Consider the following 23139-nt stretch of genomic DNA (forward strand, 5'->3'; position numbering starts at 1 on the left):
TATCAGTGTTTGAGCCAGTACATGCACAGAATGTGGTTTTTCTCAAGGTCTTTCTCTCAGTGGGAATGCAGCATTGCTGTGTGTACAGGTGGTTTGGTAAATAAGAATCCGGCACAAGGTCTGGACTTTGAGCTTGTGTTTGGGCTTTGGACTTTGTTGGCTCAGGTCAGTGTGCTGCGCCGTGTTTGTGATGTGCTTTTGAGGGGCCCGATAGTGCTTCCAATAACATCTCTGTCATCTATCTCCCTGTTCCCTCTCACCCCCTTTCCTTACTCTCTACCTCTTTCTTTCTTTCTTTCAGAGCATAGGCAAAGGCTCTCTGTGGTCTATAGACCCGGAGTATAGGCACAACCTGATCCAGGCGCTGAAGAAGACGCCGTACCATCCCTACTCACCCGGCCTGGCCACCCCCTCCACTTCCCCACCTACCCTGCCTCAGACATTTCACCACAGGTAAGGTGATGTTCGCTGATTGGTTGATTGATTGATGAGTTGATATGAAATATGTGATTTCACTGAGCTGTCAAACTCACTGTTCTAGTATTTTGCATGTGCAGTTTACAATGATAACAGTGGCAGATTAACCGCTTGAGAATCATAGTAATTTTTGAAACAATGAGTCCTTTATTTCACCCAGAAGTAAACAAGAGCAAGCTGAAATGACTGCTAACTCTCGCTAGTACGTTTAATCAGCTGTAGCTAGCTAGTGTAAGCTAACACCAAATGTTTCCAACAGATTAGTTTTAAAACAAAATCCCTCAGCCCTAGTATTATTTTAAAAAGTTATGAAATGTTATTTGTTCTAACATAATCCTTGAAGGGTTTGGGTGCTTACTATAGAGAAGCATTAAGTACTTGGGCGAGCAACGCAGTAGTCAGATTTATTCTTTAATGGTCTTATTTTTTATGTAGTCTGACATACATTTGGCTGGAGTTGCTTGAAGATAAATGTCCACAAAACCACAAAAACAGCAGGACAGAGCAGCTGTAACTTCTCTAAACTAGCATCCATCTACAGGGAGGATGTTCCAGTCCTGAACAGGTATTTTTTTCCTGACATAACCTCTAACCCCAGAAAATAATTTAGCTAACGGCAAGCCCCCTTGCTTTTGGAAATAATGCTAGGTTGCTACTGTGTGTAGTAAGCGAGTTAGCCCAACATGCTAACATTTGTGTTGTACATTGGAGCAGATAAACACACTGTTTAATCCATTCCTCATACTTATGACACCCACATGAAACATTTAATCAATTAACTGATTGAAAGAAAGTTAATGGGCAACAATTCTGATAATTGGTTAATTGTTTAAGTCAATTATACAGCAAAAATGCCAAACGTTTTCCAGTTCTGGCTTCTTAAATGTAAGGATTTACTGCTTTTTCTCTCATTAGGACTGAGAAAAAAGAGATTCCGATTGAACGCAGTTTTCAGTCGAATGGACCAACGTTGATTCTTATAATTCTAAGATCAATCTCTGCATCAAAAATGTGCAAATATGTGCAGGATCCTACATTTGCACAAAGTGTTAGGAAATAAAAAAATAATCCTTAGTTGTAGCGCTGAGACGTATCCACTCCTCCATCTCTCTTATTCTCTCTATCCATCTCTCCATCTGTCGCTCTCTCCACCCACCTGGCCCCGGGCGTTATATAGTTGACCTGCCCCTTTCCTTTCCTTAAATCTTTTTTGTACGCTGTTTTTTATGCAACAACACTCATGTCCCTCCTCCTCCTATCTCCCTCTCCCTCCCTCAGGCACATCACAGGTATAAGCGGTGGTTGCCTTTTTTTTTTTCTCTCCACATGTTCACATGTTCACTCCTTCACCCTCTCCCCACTCTCTTCTTCCCTTCAGGGTTCTGCCGTCTTTCCCCCCTGTCTCCCCCCCCTCCCCTCCCATCTTGCTTTCTAACATCTTTTGTGCGCTCCTGATCTCCTAATTCCTCCTCTTGCCCAGTTGTCCCCGTTTTGCCTCTCTCCTCCGGCACCTAACACTCTTTCGTTCTGTTCCGCTCTTCTCACTCTCTTGTCTCCTCTTTTAATATCCCACACACCCTCCTGTTCATCCTCAGGCATACATTACAGCTAGTGGGGCACCCAGTACTCCGTCTTCTTTATTTATCCGTGCTGTGATTTATTCCTTCTCTCTCTCCACTCTTTTCACTGTCTCTCCACCACTTTATCATTCAATTAAATCCTCCTTTGTCTACATTCACTTCATTCTCCGACCCCTCACAGCGCCCTCACACACACACACACACATCTCCACAGCGCGGCACATCTACCTGTGTTGTTTCCCCCACATTACCTTCCTCTCCTCCCCTGACCTCTCTTCTACCTTCAATCCTCTCCCTTTACTAACTTCTCGGTTTCCGGCTCTTCCGCCCATCCCCGTGGATATGTCAGCGAGAGGTACTATTAGTCGTCTTTTTTCCCTTCTTCTGCCTGTTCTCCCTATCTATCTCTCTCTCTCTTTCCCTCTCTTTCTCTCTTTCTCTCTCTCTCCGTATAAAACCACCACCGCCGCCGCCACCCCACCCCGCTCCCCAGTTGATCCAGGCAGGTTGGCTTGCAGAGCCAGCGGACTGTGTAAGACAGAATAATTGGTTCACCATAAAATGTAAAAGTGTCATTTTGAACAATGAGGTATGGGGAAGTGGAACAAATTGGAGGCCGGATTCGGAACATGGAGGGAGGGGGGTGGTGGTGGGGGGGAGGCGGTGAGGGGGGGTGTAGTGAGGAGAGGTTAGAGTATGGGGGGGGTGGGGTGGGGAAGTAGTGGGAGAGAGGGGAGGTTGTTCATTTGCATTGTGACACAGTGGGAAATGAGGGAGTAAGTGAGGAGAGTTCATTTGGTGGTTACAGGGGAGCTGGAGGTCCCTTGTGATGCAGCACCTGAAGAGCATGCATAGTGTTTGTTTGTGTGTGCAGTGTGTGTGTGTGTGTGTGTGTGTGTGTGTGTGTGTGTGTGTGCGTGCGGGTGTGCATGCAGGTGTGTGCGTGTGTGTGTGTTATCCTTGTGTGAACTTTTTGGGTTTAGGATTAAGGTTAGAAGAACCATATCAGTGATTTTGCATGTTTTAGTCAGTTAACTACAAATTGTGCATATTTTACATCAGTGATCATTTTCCAAGGTATATTAAGATTTTGTTTGTTTCCATTAAAGCTGCTTATTTTCATTTTCAATTAATCTTTTCTTGAATTGTTTTGTTTATAAATTGTCATAAAGTAGTGAAAAATGTACATGTCCAAGGTGACTTCTTCAAATGTCTTGTCTTCTCTTACAAACAGTCCAAAGATATTCAGTTGAGCAGAAAATCCACAGAGTATATATGGAATTTTTGCTAAAACAAAAAGATAAATATAATAGTATAAAATAAATGAAATAGTTGCAGATTAATTATGATTAATTACCGATTGATTGTCTAATCATTGCAGCGTTTCTATTCATTTCTTCACAATATGACGATCAGAGACTTGCAGAGAGGAAACAAGAAATTATTTCTTTCTTGCCTTTTTGCCAAGTTACATGACAATTGTTTGCATTTAATGTTTAAGTGTATTATTATTTAAGCAGCTTAGGTGCATTTAAGCACACTCCAACATCAGACACTAGAGAGCCAGCTCCTGAATAACACATTTTTTAATGCAAGAAATGACCCAATTTACATTAGCCTTTTCATAAATTCCATTTTTGCTCTTTATTTGTCGTCTGTTCAGACAAAAGCAGTGCTTTTTGACTGTCAAACATCCTAAAATCCCTGAAAAATTGAGCTCTCAAAACATCACAGCTTGCAGCTACAACTTTTAGAAAATATATATATACAGGCTTCTAAATGTTACCTATGATTGAAAAACTATTACAAGCAAGTCTGCAATTTTTTTATTTTTTTTTATATCGTCCGTAGATTAATGGAAACCAGCAGCTGCATGGAAGGTAGAAAATCAATCTAAGAATTTATGATGTGCTTTAGAAATTGGCCAGCACCAATGTAAAGCCCATGCACAGCATGTAGAGTATGCACAATTTGTTGCTAATGGTCTAAAACATGAAAACCACTTGTACGGTTCTTCACCCTCTCCAACATTGTACTGCTGGTCCATGTTAATGCTGCTTATTCCTCATGTCAAAGTTTCCAAAGATAACAAACATGTCAGACTGAATTAGTAAAACATAGAAGATTATCCACATGACACCTAGTAATATTTCAATTTGATGCAATAATGCAGCCATAAAAAACATTTATCTTGAGTTTAATATAGACTTTGTAATACTACCTTGGGATTTTAATACTTTGAAATACTTCGCTCTGTATGAGCGGCGTGGAAGGAATGTACAGCGTCTTCTAACTTTACAGCCGCTAAGTGGTGAATTAAAGGGTAAAAATCAGGGTTCATGAGGTGATGGCTAATTAATATTACCCCTAGAGCTCCATTTAATAACTTGGCACAATAGGGGCACTCTGGGCAGAAGGTCAGAATTTGCAACTGCGGTCTCTCACATTTTTATGACATTAGTCGATAAACAAGCGAATACTGCCTGGAGCTTGCAGATCACAGTGAATCAAACATGGTGAAAGGTGCCAAAGTTGGTTCTTGACTTTAGAAATAGTAGTGTGACAAAACAATCCCAACTAAAAGTCCACATACTTGCTTTTTTTTAGAGCTTTCATAGGTCTTCATCAGCAACTTGAGTGATTTGTATGGAGATGGATGTGTGCAGATGTTATGATTGGATCCGATTTTTTATGAATGAAAAATGAAAATCATGTGAAATGGTTGAAAGCTCCAGTAGTAGTAGTGAGTCTTATGTTTGTATTAGAGGATTTGGGGATACATCTAGTCAGAGGATTGGTCCTCACAAGTATACTAAAACAAATGTAGCATTTATATTAGAGCACGGAAAAGGTTTTTCTTTTATATGCATGTTGGAACTCCGTTGGTCTAATCAATAGAACACAATATCTTTCTCGAGAGCACTCACTCTCAAGAATATTATGTTATGAAGTGTAATGACCGTGAATGGTTGCACAGCATGTCTATAATGTTAAGGTCAAGGACTGTCTCAAGCAGTTCGACACAACTCAGAAGTGGAAGATGAACAAAGAGAATAAGATGGAGAAACAGATAGAGAGGACGCGGCGGTGTGAAGAAATAGAAAAAAGAGAGACTAGTTGAGAAGGAGGGGGGGTGGGAGGGGGGGATGAAAGAGGGAGAGTGATGATGCTTCTTTGTCCTCTACTCTTTGTCGCTCACACCTCTTGGTTTTTCATGGACCGTAATAACTCACACCGCACCAGTCAACCCCCACCTGCAGTTTGCTCCACTGTGTGTGTGTGTGTGTATATCTGCATGTATGTGTAAGTGTGCACGTGCAATTATTTGTTTAAGTCCAACTCTGTGTCTGTCTGTGTGTGTGAATGTATGTATCCTCTGCATGCATTTCCAAATGAGTGTATGTAGATGTGTCACAAGTATGTGTGTGTGTGTGTGTGTGAAAGGAAAGGAGAGAGAGAGAGAGAGAGAGAGAGAGAGAGCATGCTGGGTAGGAGGTCAGCTCCATGGTGCATTCCTTCACACCCCATCAGCATCTGGATGAGAGAGGAGGAGGGGAGGGAAGAATGGATGGAAGGGTGTCTCAAGGGGGTTGGAGAGGAGCTTTCTCTCTCTCTCTCTCTCTCTCTTTCTTTCTCTCCCTCCCTCTCCCTTTCCTTGGAGAAAAAGATGAGGGGAGATGTTGGGCGGGGGGGGTATTGCAGAACGAGCCACGAGTTTAGCCCCTCGCCCACTACATTAAATGCACAGGGTCGCCTTGGCAACGGGAACGCCGCCATGGCAACACATGTAGTATAAGGCAGGTGCTGTCGCACTATGAAGCCATTTGTTGAGAGAGAGAGAGAGAGAGAGAGAGAGAGAAGGAACAGACAGACAGCGCAGGGATGGGAGGAGAGACAGAAAGAAAGAGTGAGAGAGCGGGGTAGAGAGGGGGGGGGGGGGGGGGGGGGGGGGGGGGGGGGGAATGAGATGGGCGGGGGGTGGGGTGGTAGGGAAAACAGACAGGCTGTTAGCGCAGGAAAAATATGTTATCGCCGTGGCAACGCAATGTGGCAACTCTCCATGGCAACAGCAGGTGGCTCAGGGCTGAAATTTGCGTTTGCTGCTTTTGCTTTTCGTATTGCTGTGTGTGTGTGTGTGTGCGTGTGTGTGTGTGAGTGTGTGTGTGTGTGAGTGTGCGCGTGTAAGCGTGTGTGTGTGTGTGTGTGTGTGTGTGTGTGTGTGTGCCTGCCTCCAGTCCATCTTTCCCCTGCATCTGGTGAGGTGAGAGCCACATCACAAGTGCAGACGTCCAAATCCTCTCATTCAGCAGCTTAGCAGAACATAAAACAGGACTCATATTACAAAGGAAACTCTCCTGATGAGTGGAAACGAGTGGGTTGCTTTTTCTGAGTTCACAGCATCTCCAGGTGTTTTCTGTCTGTGCTGTCTTGTTTGTGTGTATATGTGTGTGTGCGTGTGTGCGTGTGTGTACATATGACCGAGATCTATGTTGTCAGACACACACTGACTGTGTTTGGTCTGTGAAACAGTAGAGAAACAGCCCAGAGAAAAAAGAAAGGAGCAGTCAGACGTGTTGCCAAATGGGGAGCTAAAGACCACTCAACCTGGAAAAGCTCTTACAGCCTCTTTCTCTCCTGCTCTCTCTCTCTCTCTCTCTGTCTCTATCTCTTCTCTCCCTCTCTCCCCTCTCTCCCTATCTCTCTCTATCTTTCTCCTTCTGTCTTAAAATCACAGATTTACCAGCTGTATCTTTTGTCTTCTTGTGTGTGTGTGCGCGCGCGTATGTGTGAGTGAAGATGTCTCCGTCTATGTGAGAAATGCCGTCATTACCTTCTTCATTAGTGGTGCAATGATCACCTAAACTGAGTCCCCGGCTTTGTGTGTGTGTGTGTGTGTGTGCAGCTAGTGCATGAATGTAAGCCCGTGTTTCAACGTGTCATACTGTACACACGTCTGTCTTAAACATGCCTGTGTGACATGAGCTTGTGTTAAATGTGTGTGCGCTGATGTTTTTTTTTTTTTTTTTCGGTTTTGTTTTGAATGTGTGTGAATGGACCAGTAGCGGGCGGTGGGGGGTTGTCATGAGAAATTACCCCCATGGACTACAGCGGCGAGGCTGTAATTCTCCGAGGTAATCACAGGGAATAATGGCAACAGTGGGACACCCGGGAATCTAATCACTATAATCAGAAGCACTGGCTTATGGGCTCAAATTCCTGCCTTGCTATCTGCCTCGTGATGAAGCCTGCTGGGCTGGTTGGCTGCTGCAACATGATCAAATGATTGACCAGTTTTCTCTTTCTCTCTCTCTCACCCCATCCCTTCTTCTTCTTTTTTTTTTTTTTTTTTTTTAATATTTTGGCAACCTCTTCATTTCTAGTCCTCCATTGTGGTCGGGGAGTCCCCTCTTCAGAAAGAATGGAGGAGTTCTCCTACAAGGTACTGTCTCACCTCCCGCAAACTTGTACTGTATATGTATGATCTCCTGCCTGCTTCTTTCTTTCTTTCTCTTTCTCTCTTTCTCTCTTTCTCTCTGTCTCACCCCCCCCCCCCCCCCCCCCCCTCCACACACCCTCTACGGATGTGCCAACTCCAATCATCTCAATTCCAAATCCCTCTTTTTAGAAGCGCACCTTGAGAATACCGAGTGCTGAGTTCTGACACTTGGCTCGGTGCCAGAGGAGGAATGCTTTTCTATGGAGGCGTATTTGAAAGTTTAAAAAAAAAAAAAAGAAAAAGAAAAGAAGAACAAGTGATAGAGACACAGCGAGCGAGAGAGGGAAAGAAAGAGAAGGGAGAGAGAGAAAATCTCAGCTTCGAATCAGAGGCGAGGGAGCAATCCCCTCGCCTCCTTTTCTCATTCAAGGCACACATACAGTCACTCCTTTGCACTCTTTTACTCTTATACACCTCCTTTTCCCTGTATTTCCCATTATTCCTCTCCTCTCCTCCATCCCCTCCCATCCCTCCCTGGTGGCTGGACGGCAGTTTAAATGGACATTCAATCCCAATCAGGGAGCACTCCGGGAGCTCGCTGGGCTGCCGAGTCCTAAATGGAGGGGGAAATGGATACATTAGGCGTCTGCGGCGCGCCCTCCATCGCCGCTGATAATGGAGTAGTAATGGTCAAGGAGCCGAGGTTGGAGAGAGTGTCTGAAAACCTGGACTCCCTCTAGACACACACACACACACACACACACAGGCTGAGAGTGATGTGTCTGAGCGGCCGGTCGATCGGACAGATGGACGGATAGACAGCCGGATGGAGAGGGAGACTCGGAGTACGCATGCGACAGGAAGAGACGGGAAAAGGAAACTTTTTTAAACATGTAATGTGTTTTCGAAAGGAGAGGGTGCAGAATGGTCGGGCGTGATATTCGGAGGCAGCGGGGAGAAAGTTGTGACAGACAGCCTGAGGCAAAGACAAGGAAAAAGAGATGTGGGGGGGGGGGGTGCTGAGGAGGTGGGAGAGGTGGACTGCCAGAGACTGAGTTTGGGAGCTATTAGTGCCCTCCGTTATTACTTCCATCTCCCATTCCCAGAGCTTTCAGACCTGCTCCACTCTGAGCTGATGTGGGCTGAAATCTGCCTCTCCCTGTGACTCAGGATGAACACAAGGACAATGCCTGGCAGCCGTGTCCTTAACCCAACCCATCACCCCACCTCCACAACCCCAAAAGTTCATCATTCAAAAGCTCTAAATTATAGAGGATCCACTCTAGTCTTCCTATTTTATTTAAGTACTTGTGTTAAGAAGGAACCTTATTTCAGTTGTATTAATTTAGAACCAGTTCTAAGGTTTTATTAACCTGTCAGCTGCGAGGATGGTATATCTAAAATTGACCAGCGTTTAATTACAGCATTATAGCACAACACAATCAGTGTGAAGGTTCAAAAATACATTGGATTCATGTCTGTTGGATTAGATGTATTCACAAATTATTACCCTGCAACCCTGCAAGTCTTTTTTTACATTTATTTTCTCAAGTACAATATTAAATATTTGTACTTTACATCATATTTTATCATATATGATCATACAGTATGTTTGTAATTTGTGTAAAATCTTTATATGTAAAGTAACTAAAAACTAATAGCTGTCAAATAAATTTAGAAAAAAGTGCAATATTTCTATCTGAAATGTTGTGGAATAGAAGTGTAAAGTAGAAGTACATAATAAATGAAGTGCAACACTTGAGTAAATTTACTTTCCACCTTTGTATTTGTAATTTGTAGTAGTATTACAAGTACAATGAAGTTCTGCGAGTTGTACTTGCCTGTATGTCAAGGATCTGAATACTTTTTCACCACAGTACAAGGGGAAGACAAAATAACGGTAACAAGGTCACAACTGCAAATACTTCTACAAAGCTGTGTCATAATTAGGTCAAATGGCAATTAGCAGCATCCATCTATTAAAGAAGCCCAGCAATCAACACTCCAGCTCCACAATTACTGGATCCTACATTTCCCATAAGGCAACTCGGTAGCACCTTTCGTTAGACCCTCCCTGCCTGATAAATGCCCACATCTTTCGAACTCCATGCTCACAGTTTGTAGCACAGGCTACGTGTTACAAATGTCTTCAAGCCCAGATTAATAACCCTGACAACATCATAAGAGTATTTTTTCAGACTTGACAAAGTTCTCCTTCACTGTTTTTACAGGCTGAGTAGTTCTCCTCATGACGAATAAACTGAACTTTATGTGAAAAATTGATGGAGTGCCACTTTAAGTTTCCAAAGCAATATGAGACTCTAACAGAGTTCTAAGCAGACCAAATCAGTTTCGTCCAAACTGCAGGTTAAAATATTAGGGAACAGGGAAACAAACCTGACAATCATGGAAAAAAACTTTCCAAATACAGGAAAGAACTGGATGTAACAATTAACCAACTAACCAGAGGGAATGTGACAGATACAGATGTCATATGGTTGTCAAATTCTACTGATTAGCATTCAGCCTAATACGACACGTGTTTGTAGCTGTTTAAACGGGTTATTAAGTTACAGTAATTAAGTGTTGCCTTTATTTTGTCTACCCCCTGTAAGTCATAGCACATGCCAGTCAGCCAACCACTTAGACACTCAGCTGGAGTTTCAGATAGACAAGCCGGTTAGCCAACCAGTTAAACTGCCAGCATTTTCAGCCCACCAGCGATCCAGTCAGTCAGTCAACATTAGTATGCATCCTGCCCTCAGACTCTGTACTCAGTTTAACACACGGCAGCCAAGCAGGCAGATAGACAGGAGACTGGTGGGATGTTTTGACTGAGCGAGAGGCCACTTTTCAAACAGTTGCGTTCTCAAGGTCTGCTGTGAGTGACCTTTGAACCTTCGGACTATGTGTGTATGTGTGTGTGTGTGTGTGTGTGTGAGTTCAGCGAGCATGTGTGCGTACTTGTGCGTGTCCGCTCCACTCCTCTACTGGCCGTGCAGAGACTGCAGCCTGCAGGGCCATGTGGAACTCATTTAACAGGAGAGCAGAGGAGGCTGAGTGCGTATACGGCACATGAGAGCGGAGAGGGGAGGGAGCTGAGGGCTTCACTTGCCCTGGAAAACAGGCAGGAAGGCAGGCAGGCAGGCAGGCAGGGAGGGAGACAGGCGGCAGGCGAAGACGTAGGAAGCAGACAGAAAGCCAGAGCAGCTGACCAGACATAGGAAAAAAGACAGACTAGAGGATATTTTCTCTCCAGGAAAAAGGCAGAGATGCAGACAGACACCTCTTCTCTTCTGTATTTACAATTTTTTTTCCTTCACTGTGACCTGCTTTCTCCTACCAAGCGGAGTGTGTTTTTTTTTTTTTTTTTTTATGCTTTGAGCTTGTAAAATATATTGCTCAATCTCAGTGAATGAGGACAGGCTTTAGGAGCGCTGCCTGCTCTTTTCCCCAGCTTAGTTTGTCACCTCATCTCCTCAGCATATGTCCCAGGCTTTTTACCTGCAGAGACGGCGTGCGCGCTCAGTCAGAGATATGAGTCACCACTATACATAGAATGACAGCGAGATCGATAGAGAGAGAAAGGAATCAACAAGAGAGGATGGAATTAGAAAGACAAAGAGAAAGGCTTTGCTGAGAAATTCAAACAGCAAAGCAAGGAGGTTTAGATACTGGGACACACACACACACACATAAGTGGAGGAGGATTGTCTGTGTTGTGCTGGAGAGGTGTGTGTGTGTGTGTGTGTATCTAGGGTAAACAGTGGTGGTCGGGAGTGTGTCGCTGAGCTATGAGAGGCCATGTCAAACAGCTTGGTATTTCCTTTCCCCCTTTTCTCTCTCTCTCGCGCTCTCTCCTTCCCTCTATCACTTTCTCTGCTGATGCATGATCTACCACTCTGTGGCATGTGGAAGGGGAGCCGTTGCTATGGCAACCCAAAGCCTGACTGGAGCGAGAGGTGGGGAGTTTGGTAAGGGAGGTGGTGGTGGAGGGGAGGAGAGGAGGGGGGGTGTGCATGTCAACCCGGGGAGACCTAATGCACTGCCCACACACACAACCATGCAGTGAGTGATCAAGATTACAAAAGAGACTCTGTGCAGGGACTTACTTATAAGGTTATGGAGAGCAGAGCTGGAGATATCAGGGGCAGAGCCACACTAACTGGAGTCAATAAGATTACTGTGGACACAGCCAGCAAAGGGAAAGGCTACAAAAACACACCAACAATGACAAACAGACCTATCGTAATTCATCTTTGTATGTTACAACATGATTCAGAACCAAATATACGATCATTTGGGAGGCCTTGTCATGACAACTTGTATGTTTTAATGAGCTTGCGGTTCCTGGGGCGAATCAAATTTCTCCTCATAACATCAATCATCAATTTACTGTATGGACAGAGATTGAAAAATAAAGCTGTACTGATGCTGTGGCAAAACGTTTTTTAGAATTTGTACCTTTATAAATGCTTCCCTAGCAGACAGAGCAAACAACAGGTCATCATTTGCGAAATGCAAACTGACCCAAGAGATGAAAATGACAGCTGTTTTAGTGAACTGGGATGGCTGTGGTGAGCAGCCAGCCTTGAGTAATGAGAGTTTTTGGCTCAGATGTACAGATACACTGTTCTTCTCATCTCTTCTCGTCATTCATATTAATAAAAATATAAATTTACATATGAGATTTCACAGCTGTTTCAATGTTGAGAGCCTTGAGACCACCCTCGTGTTCTGTCACACGTTCAGTATCGTATGTGAAAATGTTCAGGTCTCTCCACCGTAAGTAGGAAACCAGAGTCAAGACCCTGACCTTAGTGGAAAATCTGAAGTTCCATCAAAAACAAATAATTACTTATAAGTCCTGAATGTTTGTTTTCATCCCAAAGTGGCTTTTATACTGAGACACTGTTGGTTCTGAACCAGAAAAGTATCTCCAGAATCCCCCATTGGAAACTGAACCATCTTTTCAAATGAATTCCCTGTCAAGGAGGTTAATTTTATATCCTGAAGTTTAACTCTTAAGGTTCTGTTTTTCTGTTAGTCCTAAAAACTCATTTTTAATAGGAAAGTGATAACAAATTCAGAAGTTTTTAAAGAAACAGTTTGACATTTTGGGAAATACGCTTATGTGCTTTTTTGCTAAGAGTCAGATAAGAAGATTGATACCACTCTCATGTCTGTCCATTAAATATTAAGCAGCAGCAAGTTAGCTTAGTTTAGCACTGCCACTGCACTGCACAATCAGTTTTTACACTTAGGTTTTTGTACGGAACAAGATATAGTGTGCTAATAAGTGAGCTTTAAAGGTGCTGGTAGGTGGATTTTGCTACGTTTGGACCTACCTTTATGCTAAGCTAAGCTAACCTGCCACTGCCTCTAGCTTCATATAGACATTAGAGTGGTATCGATCTTCTCAAACTGTTCTTTTAATGCAGGTATATTAAAAATCAAAAACTTAAATATCACCACAGTAAACAGAGGATGTACTGACAGCGATGACAGCTTTAAGTCTTCAGCTGTCAGATTGGATCAGGAGCGTCGGTAAACTGTGATCTACTCTCCACACAGGGTTTCAAATGGTTTGGCGTCCAGGCTTTGGGTGGGCCACTCGAGGACATTCAGGGATTTGTTCCAAAGCCATTCCATTATCCTGGCTTTGTGTGTTTGAAGGTGTTGTGTTGCTGGAAAGTGATGTGATGTATGATAGTGCCAAGTCAGTGTTTCGGTGTAGGGACGGCATTAGCCAGGTGATGAGCAGCACCTGGTTTTTGCCAGTTGTAAATGCTTTCAGGCCTGAGCGTTCCATTTCTGTCTCATTAGATAAGAGGAAGCACTATTTGGTAAACTCCAGGTGGGCTTGCCATATGCCTGTTTACTCAGTAGAGCAAAATGGCACTTAGATGGAGTGATGTGGAGATGGTTGTCCTTCTGGTAGGTTCTCCTGTTTCTTTGAAACTTGGTCAGTATGGTCATCGGGTTCCTCATCTCCATTTTGACTCTTAACGTCCTCTCTGCCTGGTTACTGACTCTGACCTGATGGACGACCAGTGGAAGAGAAGTGGTAGTTCCAAACTTTTTCAGTGATGGAACCAACTTTGAACCCTTCAGCAATATTTCTGAGCTCTTCCCCAAATCTACACCTCAGCAGAGTCCTACTTTGGAGGTCTACCAAGGATTCCTTGAACTTGGTAATCTGACATGTGTTCATTTCTAAACCATCTTCAGAGTGCCACTTGCAAAGGTCCTAGACAGAATTAAAACCTTGTAAGAAGAAGTAAAGGGAAATTGTGCATTTAAGAGTGGCAAACTGGAAGCACACTGTATGTGAATGGGGTGTTTTGTAAGTTTTAAAGGAGCTTTCCAATGATTTTACAAATGAAGTTCAGTTTACTCATCACAAGGAGTACTATGCAATGCTGTGAAAACAGTTGTATCATGTCTTCTGTGGCTGTGGAAAGAGCTCTCCAAAGTTTGAAAAAACAGGATGATGTCCTCCAGGTTATCTCGCTGGGGCTTGAGGTTTAAAAGCTTTAACAGAAGCCTGCATTACAAACTTGACGTATGGGGTTTGATAGAAGTTGGCATTTAGGAGACAGGAGTGGGGTCTAATGAAAGGTGCTCTTGAGTTGTATTATGGGAAATGTAAGATCCAGGATTTTTGGAGCTTAACCCATACTAGAGACTAAAAGTCAGGATATCTCTGCCTTTTCTTCACCAACCATTCTTTCTTATCAGTCTCTTGTGAGACCCCCAACTTTATGGAAGTACAATACTCAATTGCTGGAGTACCCCTTTAATAAATGTATAAAACTTCTATAACCTTGTTCACTTTATCAGTTTGGAGTATTGTATATAGATCACTTGAGAAATACATTTAATTAATTTTAAAGATCCCCTCCAAACATGTTTTAAGATGTATATAAAACACTGTACTTTGAATAATAATTGTCTGATAAGTTTTTTCCCCCAAAAGTTCAATTATGTTGTTAAAATAATAATAATCTTGGTAAAATAACACCTACTCCTTCACCCCCATTAAAAAAATCCAGAAACTATAAATATGCAAATATATTTCATTTCAGAAGTTTAACTACTGGACACAAGATGTCTCCTACTTCACTGTAAAGTCTATTCTCAGTGTTTGTGCACTGGAGGCTTCAAGTTTTCACACTTTCTAAGTTCAATATTGGACCAGAATTGTCTTCCAAACTATTTGTGATGTCACAAATCATGCTCCTAGGCCATCCCTCTAAAATTGGATTTTCACTGAGCACAGAGAAACTTTCCACTTTCAGCAGATGAATGTGAAAACAGCCTTCTAGTGTCAAACTCTACACATACATCATTCTGCACAGTGAAGCTCAAACTTTCATCTGTAGAAAAAAAGAAGGAAAACTTCAAGTTTAAAACCCCCCCAAAAGTAAATAAATAGGTAAATAAAAGCCTTGAATTTTAAAATCTGTGGTATCGCCCTTCAAGTTCCAACTGCCTACTGTTCAGCCACAGCTTTAGACAGGCTAGATTTAGCCGAGCCCAGCGGTCGTTGGTAATTGAATGATTCGCAGCGGCCTTAACTCATTTATGACGCTTTCCCGCTCAATTTAACCTTGCCTTGCTCATCAATATTGCCCTGTTGGCCTCCTCAGACGGTCAGTGAATGCTCATCGAGCTGCCTCCAGGTCTTATCGAGGTCCGATCGTGTTTGGAGAAGCTTCCTCTGTGTCTCCTTCCGTCCTCGGGATTAACTATGAAACACATTTGAGTGTTGCATGTGTAGTTGTGGCTCGGACTTGTGTGTATATCTTGTCTAAATCTGTGTGTTTGCTGCTCTCTCTCTCTTCAGTTCCCCGTGGTGTGATCCAAAATGGCGCCCGTGTCAGGAGCCAGGCACTCTTCCCTGTGATAAGACCCCTACCTGTAAGCCCTGTGGGGAGCAGAACCTCGGCCATAAGGTTGGTAAACTTTGCTCCCATCACCCGCAACCATATAATTAATGTCAGTTAGGGCTTTCCCAGCGCAAACACATTCCCCCACAGACATACACAGACACACCCCACATGCACACATACGGTAGCTTTCAAACAAACACAAAAGCACATGCACACAAAACAGCCGGCGCACTACCTCGCACCAAAATTTTCCACTGATAGTTTACATAACTACATCTTCAAAATTCAGAGGCATTCACACGCTCCCTACCGTTCAGAACATTTTATCCAGGTGTGTTTATATAACGGTCTTACATACGCACACACAAACAGGTTTATTAGAGGGAGAGGCCTCATGATTCAAAGAACATTCGGAGCATGCATGGACATGCACATCCATCATAGGAGCATAAGAGTATGATGGCCTGCACTGCATAATGAATTAAACATACCGAAAGGCTCACTAAAGGTATGCAGTGAATATTTGATCACTGTAAGGGGTGCATGTTTTTCTTATAAGATATTAATATGCTAACCCTCTCATTCTGAAGGGAGAAAATGTCCGGGGGACAGGGCACACTGCTGAAGCATCGTTTGATTTATTGGTTGTCGGAGTACACCCCTGTCCTTTAATGCCTCACAGAGAAAAGTGTCTCCTGACTAATAGAGCAAAATATGTGTTGCAGTTGTAATGTATAAGCTGGTGGACAGTGGTTAAACGGCTTGGCTGCGGAATCGTCATTCTGTGGTGTTCTGACTTTAAAGCTCGCAAGGTCCTTTATGTGCTGAGCAAGTTCCACAACCTTAGGGACCATGAAAGCTGCTCAGAATGCACGGTGTCATTTGAAAAATGCATAGGTGGCGAGTCTGCTCATTTTCTAAAAGGCTGCCTCTTTTTTGGAGATACAAGGTTTTAATCTGACCAGAGAAATATGCACATTAGACCCTAGGGTGCTATTTGAGCGTGATAGATTATCACCTGAGAATTTTTGCTTTCTAGCCAAATGCAAAGCAAAATGGAGCAGGCTTCAGTGGAGTGAAGCGTATAGAGGCAGGCCACCTGTCTGGCAGTCTGACAGCAGGAGTAACAATATTCTCTCCCACTCTGTGTCCTTGCTTCATACAGATCATCCCTGGGAGATTATCTAAGCCGAGGACAGGACAGCCCATCCCGCTACTCTCCTCCACCCTGCAGTGAGGACCTCCAGGACGACCACACTTACAGCACCGCCAAATCCCCCAGCAGGCTGTGCTCCTCCCAGGTCGACGACCCTTCCTCTCCCCTGGACGACGACGACATCATCGCTGTGGAGATCCAGTCAGACGTCAAACCCGAGCCTCGGGAGATCCCGCTGGATGCTCACGTCACAACTGCCGCCGCTACCTACATTTCTCAGCAGCCCCTGCGCGGACAGAGACGTAGTTCAGGGGCAGGAGCTGGGACTCTGGCAGGAAGCAGTTTGCCCTGGACCAAAAACCGAGCAAGGGGCATTAGCGACACGCTGCCGCTGAAGAAGCGGCGCGCGGCGGCGGTGGAGAAGCCGCCGGAGAGCGACGACGAGGAGATGAAGGAGGCGGCGGGGTCGCTGCTCCACCTGGCGGGTGTCAGAGCCTGCCTCAACAACATCACAAACCGCACCGCCAAGGGCCAGAAGGAGCAGAAAGAGGCCCTGAGAAACTAAGAGACACACATAGAACAAGTACATAGTCATGCAAACACATACAGACGGTATACAAGTCAAAGCACGCACACACACGTTAACACACAGACACATATACAATACACAAATAGGTCAACAGGTAACTTACTACAGCATTAGTCTCTACGGACACTTCTCATCTCCCTCTATCTATCTGCAGGGCATTAGGTGAATCCTACTTATTTGTGGCAATATCAAAAATCTATGTTTTCCTACATGTTCAGCAACACTAACATCAATGGGTATTTCTCATGTGTCTTTGTTGTTTTTGTTGTTTTGTTGGGGATGAAAGCCATAAAAAAAAGCATGTTTTGTCACTAATTTGGACAAGTCGTACACGACAAAACCAAATCACATTGAGGAGCGTACAGTACATGAACAGAAGATGGCTGTTTGTCTTACCTGTTTGTTTCTATGTGAATCTGTAGCAATCTTGCAGTGATGCCAGCAAAGACGGCAGAGCCGACCAGACAAGCCTATTATAACAAGACTTAGAGCTCTCTTGGCCGCTCACTAGCATCACTCTCCTACATCCACGAGCACAAATGTGAGACTGTGCCAAAGATAAGCGACCAGGTTGCTTCATGTAGCCGATACGACAGCTGACAAAAAAAAAAAAAAAAAGCAGAAACTGAAGGCATAGTAGTAAAGTCGAAGAGCTAGAGAGAAATGACCTTAAGTGTCAAAATAATTGTAAAACCCAATGTGATATGTATTCATGCACTTAAGATTATTTTACGCCACTTATAATAAAAGCATCATGGGTAAAGACATGGTTTATTTCAAGAGCACTCATAGTATTTAAGAATAAAATATATTAAAATAAAAAAAGCTCATGTTTATCACCATAGAGATGGATAGTGTGCCGGGTCTGAGGCAATATCTCCTTCATTTTGTTGTTGTTGTTGCATAATGTAAACTTCCTTAAAACCTCCCCAGTACTTCTGTCCATAGACGTAGACACCTGGTATAGATATCGTAGCTACCAGTAGCTACCACACCTTCCTATTCATTTTACAATGTCAAAGAACTATATACATAAACTGTGGGTTTAGATTTCTGTTTGTGTCTGTTTACCCTCACTCTACCCTCATGAAGATATAAGCAATTTGTCCCATGTGGACAACTCTGTAAAAAGGTTAGAAAATATTTTATTTTTTTCCTTTCTTAATTGAAGCAATTTGACCTGCAGGACTTTCTCAGTTATATTGCATGGGTGCTTGTAAATAAGATAAAAAGCAAATCTTTTTTATTCAAAGATCATGTAAGATAAACAATGTATTTAGCATGAAGCATGACTTATTTTCATATAAACCTTGATCCTAGAGGAAAGGAAAAAAAAGTTTTGCCGCCAATTCTTATACCCGTGATTATATTGGATTTTTTTTTTTTTTTTTTTTTTTTTTTTTTTTTTCTTTGAATCCTTTGGGTTCTTTTTCTGAGCGGGTTTTCAAAGACACGTCTTCAGGGAGGAAACGTGGGAGATCACTCTGCAATTAGAGGCCCGAGGGTGCCACCTCTGGGCTTCGGTTCAGGCTATGTAGGCCAGCTGAATCACCTCTTAGGGGTGGGCTTCCGTCTTCTTCTGCCTGTACAGTGATTTAGGTGTTCAATGTTAACCCCGGTGTTATTTCAGAACACGTCTGTAGAGTGTGTGAGGTTATGTGCCCAGGAACACACACACCCTTTAACATTGTGCCTGCCTGCCTGCCTGCCCTCAGTACCTCTGTTGTCATGTCTCTGACATGTTTTGACAGAACGTTACCTGTCTTTATTTATAACAGTATTGTTTTGTTTTTTTTCTCCTGTGTGTATATGTACATGTGTCCTTATTTTCCATCGGCATTGTTCAGTGTAAATGTATGGAACAGACGGGAATGGGAAACTTGTTGGTGTCCTGACAGAACCTCATATCTCCAGAAAAAAAAAGGCTACTTGGGAGGAACTGAAAAGAAAGAGGAATGTAGCAGATGGCATAAATGACAAAAAAAAAAGTTTTTTTTTTCTAATTTACATACAGTATTGTTAATTAACCCTTTGATTAAAGGTATTACTTGCCGTTGTGGATGTCAAGCAGTCATACAGTCTCATATTTTCTCAGTAGCCCAATCTGGGGATCAGAGGCTGTTTTTTAATATATTTTGCTATGACACCCACTTTACAAGGTGTATTTCACTTGAATTAAAAAACTGACTTGATTGAAATTCACAAGGGCAGTAAGTGAGCTTTGACATTCTTTGCATCAGAAGTGATATAGATGCCGCGTTGCCACTATTTGGCATGCTTTTGCTAAAACAGGAATTGCATTAAAGTATTAATTTTCCCTCACTTGGAGGGGAGGTACAGTGCATTTAAAATGCAGCTGGATTTGGTTGGAGGCTATGTGCATCAGCGTAGCAGCAGAGTCAGACAAGGTTTTGCTCAAGCTGAATAGATGTTGAGTGACTGTCAGTGAGCCAAGCATTCAAACAAATGCATGTCCCATCCACTGGTACAGTCTTTTGCCACCTGTAGCATGCATCACTGGCTTTGCATTCTGTATGGTATCCATGCTGACGTATAAAAAAGGCTAAAAGGAGACAGTCAGTCAGTGTCAGTGTTCTTGTTGTGTGCCATCCGTCTCTCGTCTGATATCTGTCTGAGTGCTCCCGCAGCCCAGGTCAAGCATTCTGCTGTATTTGCAGTAACAATCCACTGTTGTGGAGACTAATAACGTGTTCAGTTGGCAAGAGGCATGTCAAGGGGAGATGTGTTGCTTTAGCAACCACCTTTTTTCCTTTGACTCACTCAGTGACATGCAGGAAGGATGAACTCCTGACCTGCGAGTCATGGAAAAACAGAGTAACACATATACCCGGGACATTTTAAAGCGAAGCAAATATATTTCACTGCCTGAAAAAGCCCCCTAAAAAACAAGTGTTTCTTTCAAACCTGCCAAACACACAGCGTGATGCTCTAAAAAAAAAAAAAAAATAGTTGCCATTTTTTATTTGTTGATGTTTTTATGCGCATTTTTATTTTCTGTTTTGTTTTCTCTCTGACAAAATAATCTACAATACTGCCATTCTTTTTTGGTGACTGTCTGAGCTGAATATTGGAAAGCCATAGGTTAGAGATGTCAAAATGCAAAACTGTTATTGATCTGTGAGATGTGATCCAGAGTACACCCAGGTGTTGATTTTTCAGTAAATGTTCAATTCTCTCCTTATTGTGCAATCATATTGCCAAAGAATGATTTCAAGACCTATTTCATCACTACATGTAAATATCAACGTTGTCCAATACCGTGGCAAAAAATATATAAATGTTGTTTTATTTTGTTTTCCATTTTCTGAGAAACTACAATGATGTTTATGTGATGTATTGTCTTCCAGTTGGTTGCAATAATAAAAAATACAAGTTGCAGAAGATTAGTTTGGCTGTTCTTTTGGAGGGACTCAATTAAAAAAAAAAAAAGTCAAAGATAGTAACAAAGTCATCAATACATATAGTTTTGTGTTGATAACTATGATACATTCAATAAGCATTATAGGTTAGCAGTTGATTTCTTCAAATTTCACCATTTTTTCCTCTGAAAACTTACAAGAAAGCATATCACCCTCCCTCATCCCTCATTCATTTCACCATGCAACACACACTAACCCCCATTTACTGGTAAAGTGCTTGCTTTGTGAGACTGGAGACTCTTTAATTTGCTCTCAAGACTGACCCCAATCATTAACCTCACATATTCCCATCAACAAGGGTCTTATCATAACCATGCCTCTTCCACCAGTTAATTATTCATTTACTTCCTCTAATCATTTAAGTTCAATACTTCTGATTAAAGTCAAGCTCAGCGTTCCCCTTAGGGAAAGAAGTAAAAGAGTTAAGTGTACCAAAGAGTTCCTCAATGCCTTATCAATCCAAGTGGTGCCATTTTGGAGGCGTGTGGCAGTGGAAACCCATTCATAATTGAAGCCGAGACAGGCTTAATCTCGATCCAGTGCCTCTCTGTGCAGCACGCTCCCACCACCAACACAACTGGAGCTAGCTGCTCCTCTGTTGCTATGCAACTACAGCAAAGAAAGAGGGGGGTGGGGGGTGGGGGGGGAGCAAAAAGTGTGCATTGTCTAGATCTTTAGAGGGCATCATACTTCTCAGTTACCAAGAGTGAGACTCAAAGGTAGCGACAACATGCCTCAGATAACAAAGCTTTATGTTTGATCATCTGATCACATCTCATAGTTTGAGAGGCACCTTCTAGACACAAGCTTTCAATCATCTTTTCCACATCACTTCCTTCTTCAAAGGTTACAAGTGAATTCAAAAGCATATTCTCATAAGTGTCAAGCAGGCCTTTAATTCCCCCTCAGTGAGATAAATTGAATGGATTCAGTTGTTGTGACACTGACGCACCATCTTAAGAGAAGGCAGAAGTGCTAAGTGGATTGATGCACAGAGAGCTGTGTGTTCCCCGGTCTATATCATCCATATCCACAGAATGACCAGTGAGGCAAGTTTCCATGGAGACAGAAGTGGAGGTAACGTTCTCTTGTCAGCTCTCATTTATTGCAAAGCTTTATTGTTTTTTGAAAACCACCACCCCCCGCCCCCCTCGGTAGTCAGGGTAGATGTGTTTCTGATTAAACAAAGAAGACCCACGGACAGGTCTCATCCAGAAAACTTCACTTACATCAACCTGTATTGAATTACATGGAAAATAGTTGCATGCTATACAAAGTGGATTGTGTGTGTGTGTGTGTTTCTGTGTGTGTCATGCAATTGCAAAACCAGAGCTCTTGTGCTGAGGTTCTGCTATGTAGTGTGATCACACTCTTGTGGCAGCATGGTGTTACTACATGAAAAAAGGGCTCTTGAAACATAAACAAAGGTACAAACTTGTCCCACATAACACACTGTAACATATAAAGGAATTTACTTTGAATAGTAACAAATGTAATGGCATGAAAATCCACATGTACCAATGACAACTTCTTCATAAGGCAGACACCTACAGCTTGGATCTCATCCTTCCACATTTCATCCAAATCAGACCATGTAGCTATTACAGGTTCTCAAAGTTATCATTCATTTCTCATTGAAATTAAACTTTTCATTAAAGATGTTTACATCAGGCCAATTAATGCATCATACATCCAATTTTTTTGTCAGGTCAGCACCACATACTATAAGTTTCATCACTAACATGAATTATAGGCCAGAGATTGTTCAAATATTTGAACAACAATGACATTTAAGAAGTAGTATTAACTGTGGTGTTAACAAATGCAATTTTGAAAAGGCTGAGCTTGAATTACATTAATTTCACTGAAGTGTAAAACAGAATAAAGCAGGTTACACAAATGTATTACTTCACAAAAATGTTGGATATACTGTGGTCTCATTTGGCTACAGATCATGAGCCATATTCTATTAATTCTGACAACTTCAAGTAAAAAAAAAAACATCAGGCATAGACACACACTGAAGGCTAAAGCTGTATTTCTATCTTGAAGTGTATTGGGATATAGTCTTAATGGAGACCAATGGGATTTCAAAATTGTATTGCAGTGCCCCCTTTTCTTTTTTTCTGTCATCAGACATGGCAGTAAAGTATTTTGTACTTTTTAAATCAGCTGGCTCCAAATGAACACTCCCCGAAATAAAGCTTGTGCTGTAATTCAGTTTGACCTTTACATTTTATTTTTATTATGTATTATTGCATTATTATCTTTATGCAGTATTATTTTTTACTAGGCTATAAACTACCGTCTGCAGACATTTAGGCTCCTGTAATGTTATAATTATCTCCCCTCTATGTGTCGGCATATTCACAGTAGGGATAATTCAGTAAACAAGGTCACAGCGAATTATAAAGCTAATGCGATCTGTACATCTTTATTTACCACATTGAATTTAAACTACATTTCCCAGCAGTACCTTAACTGATTAGTAATCATACTCGGCACGAAATCTCGCGCGATGTGCGGTATGACCCTGCCCTATGTCTCGCGCACTCGCAGCTCCAT

The 23139-nt window shown here is 42.5% G+C and overlaps 1 protein-coding gene across 3 annotated transcripts in view; it reads left to right on the forward strand.

Annotated features, from left to right (window-relative positions):
• Window positions 1-17759, forward strand: part of ches1 (checkpoint suppressor 1) — a 56185-nt gene extending 38426 nt beyond the window's left edge. For all 3 annotated transcript variants that reach the window (XM_067573362.1, XM_067573363.1, XM_067573364.1), the window contains exons 3-6: window positions 302-453; window positions 7439-7497; window positions 15344-15452; window positions 16555-17759. In XM_067573362.1, coding sequence (XP_067429463.1) covers window positions 302-453; window positions 7439-7497; window positions 15344-15452; window positions 16555-17110 — 876 coding nt within the window. In that variant the 3' untranslated portion in view covers window positions 17111-17759. The remainder of the gene's footprint in view (window positions 1-301; window positions 454-7438; window positions 7498-15343; window positions 15453-16554) is intronic.
• The last annotated feature ends 5380 nt before the right edge of the window (window positions 17760-23139 follow it).

The sequence above is a fragment of the Thunnus thynnus genome, chromosome 18 (genome assembly GCF_963924715.1).
Source record: "Thunnus thynnus chromosome 18, fThuThy2.1, whole genome shotgun sequence".
In the NCBI taxonomy this organism is placed as follows: domain Eukaryota; kingdom Metazoa; phylum Chordata; class Actinopteri; order Scombriformes; family Scombridae; genus Thunnus; species Thunnus thynnus.